Below are 12450 nucleotides of genomic sequence, written 5' to 3' on the forward strand. Positions count from 1 at the left end.
GAAAACTCAACAACTCGTGCCCGGTTGTGGCATCAATCATTTGATCGATATTTGGCAGTGAGAACGAGTCTTTCGGGCATACCTTATTAAGGTCTTTATAGTCTACACACATGCGAAATTATTGTTCTTCTTAGGAACTACTACTACATTGGCTAGACAGTCCGGATATCTTACCTCTTGGACCAGACCGATTTTAAGCAAGCGGGTTACCTCTTCTTTGATGAATTTATTCCTGGCCTCAGCAATAGGGCATTTCTTCTGCCTTACCGGAGGTACGTTGGGATCCAAACTCAGCTTGTGCACGGCTATTTCCATCGGGATACCTGTCATATCCTCCTGCGACCATGCAAAACAATCAACATTAAATTTAAGGAATTCAATAAAACCAGACCTGAGCTCTGGGTACAGTCCTGACCCCAAATGGAATTTTCCTTCTAGGAATTCCTCGAACAATGCAACTTGCTCCAGTTCCTCCGCTGTGGACTTCATTGGGTCAGTATCCTATGGAACTTGGAAATATCTTGGCACCTGATATTATTCTGATGACTCTATTCCCGGGCTAACTCCTTCTAGTTCGGGAACATGTGCCGGTTCCTGTAATTTCTATACCATGCGTTCCTTCCCTTTGCTACTAGAACCGAGATTGCATTCATCTCCCTTGCTACCTCTTATCTGCTTGATTCCTTCGGGCATTGTAAACTTCAGCAATTGGTGATATATTGAGGGTACAACTTTCATCTCGTGTAACCATGGTCTTCCTAGGATGATGTTGTATCCCATGTCACCATATTTTGCATCGAAGAGAGTTGTTATCATTACTCCTTCAGCGTTTGTGAGCAGCAAAATCTCTCATCGGGTCGTCACGCTCGCAAGGTTGAATCCAGCGAGGAGTTTTATTGCCGGAATAATGCTTCTAGTGAGTTTAGCTTGCTCCAAAACTCTCCATTGTATGATATTAGCCGAACTTCCTAGATCCACTAGAACACGTTTAATCTTAAAATCTAAACACATGTAAAGAAATTACCAGCGCGTCGTTGTATGGTAACAACAATTTATCTGCGTCCTCTCCCGTGAAAGTGATATCGTCTTCTTGGAGCCTTTTACTATGAGTTATTGATACTTTTATCTTCTTCGCTGCCGAAAAGGTGACCCCGTTAATCTCATTCCCCCCAAAGATCATATTGATCTTTTGGCGTGGGGGTTCTTCTCCTACTTTCGAAAGTTCCGCATTGTCTATGTTACGACCATAGTTGTTCTTAGCTCGGTCACTCAAAAATTCTCTGAGGTGACCATTCTTCAATAGTGTTGCCACCTCATGTTCGGTGGCCGTTCGTCCCATGGTATTCACACTATAAGTTGGGATCCCTCTGGTTGGAATTGGATCTCATAGGCCTCGGGAATCGTGCATATTTAATATTTCTCATGGATGACACCAACTCCACTATACTGACGTTGAAGTTATATTCCGATAACTTAGGGTAAGAAATATCCCGAGACCCCGACGTCTTCTTATCCCAGAGTAATCTATTATTTCGACCATGATCGGTCCCTCTGGTAGTGATGAACTTGTTTGCTGCCTGAAAGTTTCTTCCATGACCTTCGGTCCGCTCGTAGGGCAAAAATTGGCCCCTCAAAGTCTGTATGTCCGCGTCGTAGTAATCATTTGATTTTTCTATGCTCCTGTACCGTCCTTTGGCCGATGACGTTGTACCGAACTAGTCATCTGCAATCCTTATTTTTGACTCGTACCGGTAGTGGTCATCTGCCCAAGTTGTTGCTTGAAACTCAAGCAAGCTCTTCTTTAGCTTCCGGGAAGCGTCTGAACTTCTCGGATTCAAACCTTTGGTGAATGCTTCAGCTGCCCATTCATCCAGGACAGTTGGAAGCAACATTCTTTCTTTCTGGAATTGGGTAACGAATTCTCGTAGTAATTCGGATTCTCCCTGTACGATCCTGAATATGTCGGCCTTCCGGGATTGTACTTTTCTGGCACCGACATGAGCCTTGATGAAAGAATCCGCGAGCATCTCAAAGGAATTTATGGAATGCTCGTGTAATAATAAATACCACGTTAGGGCTCCCCTCGTGAGAGTCTTTCCAAATTTCTTTAGCATCACATATTCAATTTCATGAGGAGCTAAATCATTTCCTTTTACTGCCATTGTGTAGGTGGTAATATGCTCCCGTGGGTCTGAAGTCCCGTCATGCTTTGGCATTTTAGGCATTCTGAACTGCTTCAGGATTAGTTCCGGTGTCGCGCTCGGCTTGTACGTCAATTGAGTATACTTCTTCGAGTCCGAGCCTTTCAATATTGGTGGCGCGCCCGGGATTTGGTCCATGCAGGCATTTACTTCCCTCATAAAACGTAAAAGTTCATTCTTGAAGGGGTCACTCTCGTTGTTGAGACTGGATCTGCTTCCCCCAGCCCCGTCAGAGCCAACTTTGCCCCTGGGAGTGTTGTTGTCGACTCTCTGCGTCGTTTGGTTTGCGGGAACACTGGGAGGAATTGGATCTCATTTGTTTGCATTATCGAAGCCCTCGATAGTGCCTGCTTCAGTTCTGTCATAACTGGATCATGCCGTGTGAGATGACCTAGGATGATTGCCTGTTGCTCTCGCGGGATCCTCACCGCATCTATGACATGCTCCTCATCAGCATCATCGGGAATTGTCTCTCGAACCTGTCGAGGGTTATGTCTGTCATGCACCGGCGTGACGTCATTTTTCTCATTGCGGGTGTCGCTGATTGAATCCTCGAAATAAGGCAGATCCCCTCGAATTTCAGAGTTGTGCGTGTTGTTAACGATGTTATTTGCCATTTTTTATGAATTTTTCTAAGACAAAATAATCAAATCGCGTTAGTAAAAAAGGCAAGGATCAATTTAATTGCACGATTGTCTAGGTCCCACGGTGGGTGCCAAATAATTTACTCGTAGAATGGTACAGTTGAATTTATACGTGGTTTCTAGACAAGTGAACTAATTTGATCCTGAAATAATGTAATAATTGAAGAAATATACAATAGTTAGCCTTGAAATGTAGATGAAATAACAGAGATGACAGTTCCGGGAACAAGATTTCCGGGCACAACAATGATAAGATCAAAAGCAAGAAAGTAAGATTGTATTAAGCTTTGTTAGAATGTAGTATATGTTTAGCGAGAAAAATCGTGTCCTTTACAATGATAAATGAGCTCACTATTTATAGTTATGTCTAGGGAAGAAGGTCCTAGGATCGTGCTCTCTTTTAATGTCAATTATGAGGGTCATTGATGAAAACGTAACGGTGAGCATAAATGCCAAATTCTCTGTAACAGACTGTCGCTCTTAATGCTGCAGAATATTCCCTATTAAATGATACCAGGCGCAGAGCATTTAACTCACCTTTATGAACGTTATCCTTTCCGGTGACAAGCGGAATGACTGCGTTCGGTCTTCGACCATCTCGTCTTGGATTCCACGTGTCCTCCCTTTAGACGACCACGTGTCATATCATATTTCAGCATATACAGTAGAGTTTCACCAAAAACAATTTACATTATAAGAATTTTCTATTTCAGCATATTCAATAAACTCATTGCTAAAGTCAAATATGGAATATTAGTACTGGTTTCCACTCTAAAGTCTTAACAGACGATCATGTCCTTTTTTTTTGTTGGTCAAATGATATTACGAGTCATGCCTTTCCTCTATTAGCTTGAAAGTGGTTGACAATTGACGTGGAGTCACCTTACGAACAAGAATGTTCTAAAGCAACTTTAATTTGCAAAGCCATGCTAAAAAACTTAGTGGCTTATATAATAAATTTCATCTTTGCTTTGCCTTTAGTTTTAGTATAATATGTTAACAGAAACATATATACCTGCCGACTCGCACACTAAAGACGAACGACGAGTGCATCTTTTTGAACAGATCTCAGCAAATTCTTAGTACTTTGTCATAGAATCGGAAAAACGGTTAATGGTATTAATTACTAATATATTGATGGAGCTTCATTATCAGACTAATTCCACAATTTCCGCATATCACCAACGGATGCCTCTCTCTAAGACGATAACTTTAATCTCTTGTTTCGGAGAAATAAGTGGCTCACAAGGAATGAAAAGAAACATATTATATTTTATCTCTACGATGGCGACTATAAGAATAGAATATTTCATAGCATTCAAAGAATTTGAACTAATTGTGCCACAGTTGAGTCTGATCTTTGTTCTTTTTTCATCCATAGTTTATTTAAAAGGTATTTCATGCCTAATTTTTGAAGTGCCCGTGAAATTTCCCTAGCCTGACTCTCACTCAAGGCTCCCTTCCTAGCTCTTTCACTCTTTTTTAATTTTTGCTGCCATTTCTTTTTGTTTCCTCGGTTGTACTCGTGTTTGAAGAGAAGAGAGATGGCCGGTACAAAGCATAAAGTATCTCGCATACACATAAAAGTTGAAATGACTACACCTTTAGGGGTGTGCTGTAGACAGTTTACCATAATGTAAAGATTATGCTATTTTTACGACTCGAATTTGTGACTATAGATTATGCAAAGACAACTTTATTATTGTTCCAAAGTTCCCCTTCCAGAAGAGAGATGACCAGTAATTACATTTATTCTTACCTCCTCCCTAGTGGTGGAACAGAACTTTTACTAAGCAAAATCAAAATATAAAAAGGCAAATATACGAAGAAGCCAAGGAAATTTAACTTAAAGTAATATATACATTAAATTTTTGTTTTTTAGATACAAAAGCTGCACTAAATAACGTATAGATGGTTGAGAGCTAGATTACATAATTAAATGTGATAGACTGAGCCTAGACGACCAAATATCTATACTATATTAAAAATACGAAGGCCCTTGGCGAAATGTCGTTCGCCTTTTTTACCCTTTAAAAATAGATTTCATACTAAACAAAATAGTCATTTGATTATTTTTCTAATATTTAGGACTTCAAAATCAACTAATATTCTTCTTATTAAATCTTTCCTTAGTTGGATCATGTAAAAATTGCTAATATTCAGGACTTTAAATTTAATTTTAATTTTTATTTTATATAATATTTTTCCTTATTTGACCAACTTTTATATCCTTATGCATGAACTTCAAATTTTTTTCGAATTTTAATACGTGGCACTTAAATTTTTCCATATTCTTAGATTCTTTCCCCAAATATTAACGATAATAGAATACCTAAAAATCATTGGAAATCAGCAATGCATGTTCTTTTTTGTTTTGACTTTTTAAGAGTTAATTTTAATTTCAAGTATAAATTTCTAGAAGTTTAAACTAACATGGTAATATTAATTTAAAAAATAAATCGAGCTACAACTATACTATGTAAAATTATAACTACAATTGTTATTTTAATATTTTGATAAACTAATATATTTGGAACTTTAAAATAACTACAAAGTTTTAGTTTTTTTACAAGAAGAGGTCCACTTAACTTACATATAATTTTATTGAACTTTGAAAAAAACCCTTATGTAATTAGGTTACAAAGAACAAATTCCATCACCATGCTTATAAAGACATATAAATATCAAACATAAAGGTTTTAATATTAGACTCAAACCCGAGAAAAAAGAAAGAAACAACGAAAAATTCAGAGCACATTTTTAAACTTTTAGTCTCTTTTGTTATAAAAGTAGCTTAACTTTATTTTTTTAACATATAGTATTTATTTTAAAATCTTGATAAATTAAAATTAGATTTTATCATTTTATTTTCCAGAAAAATAAAAAACAGATTGATTCGGGTAATAATTCGCATAAAAATTTTATATTCCATTTTATATCTACGGAAAGAGTGTGCACTCTCTTTTATTTAATAAAAAATTAGTACTTTTTGTATAATAATATTATAAATATAAAGTTTTTAAAGAGATGTTAGATGAGATACAATATCATAATATATTTGTATTTTAAATAATAAAATATCTATTAACCACAAAATATTATACAATTAATTCAATTAAATTCATCATCTTTGCATGTTCAAAAGATATTAAATTCACAGTTATTGTATCAATTTAATAATTATTATTTTTATGATTTAAATTAATATTTGATTTATCAATTGTTATTTTCAACAATTTCTTCTTTTTGTATACAATTATATTGTTTAACGTGATGCACACGTGCAACACACACGTAAACTAAAACTAGTAAAAATAATATTACTCTATACTAGGTTTGCTTTTTCATTCATTAGAAAAATGTGAAAATTCTCATTAGACAACATTTGGACCAATCAAATAACATTAACATGACAGTTTGCTCCATCATAAAGTCACGATTAGAGGTCTGAAAAAAGATTATTATGTACCAAATCAAGGGCCAGACGTCAAATTAATTCCCTAACCGTACCCTTTTGCATTGCATTTTTTATTCTGCCCTAAAGTTTGTCACAGCCTTCAAATACCCCCTCAAACCAAACCCTTCCAAACACTTATTCTCATTAATTTGTTGCTTCTCTGTTATCACTTCTCAGCAGCTAATTAATGAGAAATTTAATGGAAGTCCCAATATGGTTTTGCAATAATGGCCAATATTCATCAACTTATGATCAAGATTCAAATTCTGAAAAACAAAGCACTACTTCAACAACTACATATGAAGAAACCAGCTCTTGCAGTATTGACACCTTTGCTTCCCCAAAATCTTTCAAATCTCATTCTTGCATAGCCACTTTTAAAACCTTAACCCCACAAATTTCCCATCTAGCTATTCACAATGACATTTTATACGCTGCATCTCTCAACGAAATCACTGCCTTCGATTTAAAAACCTATGAAAAAATCGACACATTCAGCCGTCAAACAACTTCATCTTTTGGCATAGTAAAATCAATTGCGTTTAGCAATACAAAAATCTTCACAGCTCATCAAGATTGCAAAATTAGAGTTTGGCAACTCACACCCTCCTCCATAAAACATCAACTCCTCTCAACTCTTCCAACTTTAAAAGATCGGATCCGACGTGGCATTTCTCCTAAAAATTACGTCCAAATTAGACGTCACAAGCAAAAACTCTGGATAGAACATGCAGATACTGTTTCAGGATTAGCTGTTAATAATGAGGGGTTAATGTATTCAGTTTCATGGGATAAAAGCTTCAAAATTTGGAATATGTCGAATTTTTCTTGTTTAGAATCCGTTATAGGTCATGTTGATGCTATTAACGCCATTGTTGTTTCTCATGACGGCGTCGTTTACACAGCTTCGGCTGATGGGGAAATAAAAGTTTGGCAAAGAGAAAAAAATAAGCATATTTTAGTAGCTACATTGAAGAAACACAAATCTACAGTGAATGCATTGGCTCTGAATAAGGAAGGGTCGGTTTTATTTTCAGGAGGATGTGATGAAAAAATATTAGTATGGGAAAGAGAGGAATATTGTGCTGATTATATGTTGGCTACGTGGTCATTAAGAGGACATAAGGGTGCAATTTTGTGCTTGATTTATATTGATGATGTTTTAATTAGTGGATCATCTGATAAAAATGTGAGGATTTGGCAAAAGAGTAGTAATAATACAGAATGTGGATATTTTTGCTCGATAGTTTTTGAAGGGCATTGTAAGCCAGTGAAGTCAGTTACAGCAGCTTGGGAATGGGATGATGATAATAATAATGGAAATAATAATGGGGTTCTTTCTGTTTTAAGTGGAAGTTTGGATGGAGAAATTAGAGTTTGGGAGGTTATTGTTTCAACGTCACGTTAGAGTTAATAATATTCGTCAGATAATGGAGTAGAATATTGAAGCTACTTAATTTTTCATGTTAATTCATTGAATCACAGATATGATTTATCCTAGTACTAGTATTCTCAACTCATTGTTATTTAATTATTATTGGCGAATCCAAGATTTTAAATTGATGATTGTAAAGTGTAATATTTATTGAAATTTAGTGATTTTTATAGATATATTTGTAACCTGTGTCGAAAATAATTAGTTCCGGTTGAACGCGGCTTAATTTGTTGTTTATAACATGCTGCCATTGTGGGAAACCCTAGAGATCTTCTTGAATATAATGAGAAAATAAATTGATGGAATCTATGTATGGAGTAGTTTTTAAAGTAAGCTGCCGGAGGCGGGGGTATATCAGTATGTGTTTACTTCTGAAAATCCAGAACATATCTTTTTCTGTTGCTATACATTTAATTAGGAAATGCGCTCCGGATTAATTTCTTAAGCATTCTTTGTGTAAAGGAAACTATACTTTGATTTGGTAGCACGAAAAGCAAAGGAAGAAAATGAAAAGAAACTACTCCTATTAACAATATGTTCAAAAAGCATCAGTATTCCCCCACCAAAAAGTGTTGACAATAGTAGTTTGTGCACCATGTGCATTTTACAATATGAAACTATTGGAATTAATCATGCTCTTCCTATGTACTAGCACTAATTAAGGTACTATGTTTGGCGCAGAAAGTATATAAAAGTTAGCTATACGATTCCGACACAATATAATATTTGAGTCTCAAAACTCACGCAACGAATGTCTGTTCTTTTCCTAACTATTTAAATTCTTCAATCTGTTTCAAAAAGAAAAGATGTTCTCTTTTTCTCACTCGATCACGGTTACTAGACAATTTTATTTGCTCTTTTTTTTTTGTTGGAAGTCTAGAGTGTCAAAAAAGAATTTTGTCTAAGAAATTAAGCATATACATATTAATGATAAAGTTAAAAAAATTATACTAGTGTAAGGTAGCTTTATGCCTAGCTAGGATTTGCAAATAAAATAAATTAACTAGCTAGTGCAATGTCACAGCTAGTTGTTTATCATTACGAAGGAAACTCACATGAAGGTAATTGACTTTGAGAAGGGTGAAGCGAAAAAGATTGATGTTGATATTTAGTGAGCGCCTAATTATAAGAGTGGGCGTGCATAAGTCAGGTTAGCTCGGATTTTTCAATTACCAAATCAAATTAATGGTGTTGGATTTTTTAAAATTATATACCAAATCAAACCAATAAAGTCGAGTTTTTTTAATCTCGTTTATTCTCGGTCTTTTCGATTTTTTCGGATTTTCAGGTTTTTTCTCCGGTAAAGTCTTTAAAGCACAAAATTTATGTAACTTGTGCTCCAAATATTTCTTTAGTTCTAGTAAGATATAAGTATATAATGTGTTTTCCAAGAAAATAACACAATAATATGAGATAAGTTGTATTATACTAAAATATTCAATAACAAAGATAATAAAATTACATAAAGCAAATATTGCTAATTAATAAGCAATAATAAAAATTAACATAATCTAAAAATACTATGTAGATCATTCTAAAATAAATATAGCTAATAAATACTATTAATTACACAACTAAGCACTAAAGAAAAAGATAAATAAGTTATGTATTTTTATTATAAACCAATGTAAAACTAAAAAATCCAACACTATTGTCATTCATAGTTTTGAATTGAATTTTTTTTATTAGCATTGATATTGATTTGAACTCTGTTTGAGTTACTACATTTATGAGCTATAAAATTTATTTACCATTCAAGAATGTTAAGTCCAAACTTGAAATAATATGTTACAAGATAAAAATGTGAAAAGTTTAAGACATATTTATAAATTACATTACAATAAATATTTATATGTATAAAATATTTTTAAAAATTATATAAATATATTATCGGGTTGGTTTGGCTTCATTAAGTTTGATTTTTTTAGTTCAAACCAAACAAAACCAATTAAGGTGGATTTTTATTTTTCAATACCAAACCAACTCAAACCAGCCCATAATCGGGTTTTTTTTCCGATTTGACTCGAATTATCAGTTTGATGCGGTTTATCGATTTTCTTTGTGCACCTCTACTCTCTAGTTAACCATAATATTTGTGCAGAGGAGCTTCAAATTAACCTACAAACCTGTGAATGTGCATTTGGAGTTTCCTTCTTAATTCCGATCTTAAAAACTAAAAAACGGAAATGCGTTTAAAAATAACCACATTAAAAAGCTACGCACATGTCAGCCACCCAATCAGCTTTTTAACAACACAAATTCCTATTAAGTGGGAGAAATTGGGGCCATATTTAAATATGGAATATTGAGTAACATGGAATAACACCAAACCTTAAATTTAATTAATTGCATAAAAAGTGGTTTGGTTAGGGTTAATCTTCAAGCTTTATTTGTGTTTATATTTGGAATAATCATATTTGCGTAAGTGCTTACGTATGGTCTCCCACGGGAAAATTAAGGGATTTATTAGGATTGAGTGGCCCTCACAGTAATATAAACTTTCGGGTTTTTTTTGTTTCTTTTCGTTTTTCACTTTGTTCTCATCTTTATGTGAGAAAATTCAAGCACACTATAAAGCCTTCAAGTTTCAATTTTTCGTTATTAAAATTTTCTAATTAGTGATCGGGTCGAAATTAAGGTGATAGGTCAACTAAGATTGATGTGTTTATTTTGGAGTAACATTATCATCTGATTTATCTCTTTCTGATATATGATACTCCACTTTGGTAAGTAGATAAAGATCAAGAAATAACAACAGTTTTTAGCCAATAATGCTTAATAATCTTCGAAATTCAAGAAATAATCTTCAAACGAGCATGCAGTTTATTTGATGATATTAGTTTGTGGGATCAATTAGTAGTATGATGTTCCATAAGTAAGTAATCCTCGACCATCTTACAATTAGCATTCCAAAATTAGATCATAAGTTAGCAAGTCATTTTAAAAAATTAGATTTAATTAATACAAAATAGTCATTCACATTTTCTAATGATATATGTAGCTGTTACCAAAAAATTCCTTTTGGATTAATTGATGACACCTTTACAGTTAAACATTATAATAACCTATCCACTGCTTGATACAATGTTAATAATTACTTTTAGCATAATATAATCCATGGTTAGCATCTCTAAGTTGAATGTCAGAAATAATTAAGGACTGAGATTGGACTATATAAATATGTTTGTCCAAATTACATGTCTGGTGAACTGACATATGTATATCTTTTTTCCTGATTGTTTATAAGAATTTGTTTACTTATTGTTTTTCACGAAGATAAGAGAAATTCTAACATTTTGTTGTCTCTTCCCTTTTTGAATACAAAGACGCTAAGAGCATTAAGGATGATGCATTACATATATTCTTAATAAACAACCCTAATTTGTTATCTTCTCGATAGGAAGAAAATAAAATCCTGAGTATAACTGATTGATTATCAACAAATTAAGGATCAAGAACTTTTTCATCCACTATTAGCCACAATAGACATGAAGGATCGCAAGTTTGGAAGGGAGATCAGTAGATTAAAGAATCTACTGGTTTTGAGCGATGATATATCAGTAGACCTTTGATTTCCCACCACTAAACGAAAGGGGATTTCGATATACTAAAGGATGGCGTATCGTCTAGAAAGATACAGAAGTCCCTTCACACATTAGATATGATTTTTATATATATATATATACTAATTTTTTGACACGTGCGATGCACGTGTAACCATACGGATGACAAAATTAAAAAAAGTTATATTACTAAAATGTATTTGAGTTATAAAATTAAAAGTAATTAAATTCTTAATAAATTAAAATATGATCTTATAAAATTAAAGAGGCAGAAAGTATTTTTTGTATTCGAGTTCAAATCGAGAGTGAGGAATTGTGTTAGATTCCTCAAGTCCACTGTCCGATCCAAAATTTCACTACAGGCGTCGTGATGGCACTTAGTCTCTAAGACTAAGTAAGCCGATTATAATTACAATTTAAGCCAATTTTTTTTCTTTTTAAACATATAATTATAATTATAATACAAGTGTCAAAACCAACAACGGAAATAATTACAAACAACCTACCAAGACTGGTAATACTGAGTCACGAACTCTAACTGAATATATGAAGTGATCTCAAGGATCGAATACTCAATACTGTTTGATTAATAATTAACAATACAATAAAATGGAAAGACTCAAAGGGACTGCGGCGACCAAGCAGCTCTACCTTGAATCCTTGTGATCACACTCTAACTCTGTCCGAGTACGATATCTCCAATACGTGGCTCTCCACAAAAATGTGCAGAAGTGTAGTATGAGTACACCACAGTCGGTACCCAGTAAGTATCAAGACTAACCTTAGTGGAGTAGTGATGAGGTACAATCAAGACACTCACTAGTCTAATAACCTGTGCAATATAGTATACAAGAATAATCGAAAACAAATAACAATAATGAAAATACTAATCAACCAGTGATATACACAGCACGACAACATGAACACCATTAATATTACTCAACAAATAATAAATAAATGTACAACTAATTAATCTAGTCCTTCAAATCATACCAACAAGTCTCAAAACATGATACGAACTTAGTTGAGGCCTCAAATCACATCAAACAATGCCGAAACTACGAATCGTGCCTCGAATCGAATTATGGGTTATGAAATTTTCAAATTCTATAATTTGCGTCGAAACATGTTAAATCAATCCGGAATGACA

The 12450-nt window shown here is 33.8% G+C and overlaps 1 protein-coding gene across 1 annotated transcript; it reads left to right on the forward strand.

The window, feature by feature from the left end:
- Positions 1–6367: 6367 nt before the first annotated feature.
- LOC104109251 (protein JINGUBANG-like) lies at positions 6368–7911 on the forward strand. Its single transcript, XM_009618482.4, has one exon. The coding sequence runs from the start codon at positions 6490–6492 to the stop codon at positions 7708–7710; it is 1221 nt and encodes a 406-aa protein (XP_009616777.1). The 5' UTR covers positions 6368–6489; the 3' UTR covers positions 7711–7911.
- Positions 7912–12450: the final 4539 nt, after the last annotated feature.

The sequence above is a fragment of the Nicotiana tomentosiformis genome, chromosome 3, assembly GCF_000390325.3.
Source record: "Nicotiana tomentosiformis chromosome 3, ASM39032v3, whole genome shotgun sequence".
Classification (NCBI taxonomy): Eukaryota; Viridiplantae; Streptophyta; class Magnoliopsida; order Solanales; family Solanaceae; genus Nicotiana; species Nicotiana tomentosiformis.

Excerpts from the sequence above, each read along its gene's own strand:
- LOC104109251 (XM_009618482.4), top strand. The coding sequence starts at position 6,490 with ATGAGAAATTTAATGGAAGTCCCAATATGGTTTTGCAATAATGGCCAA.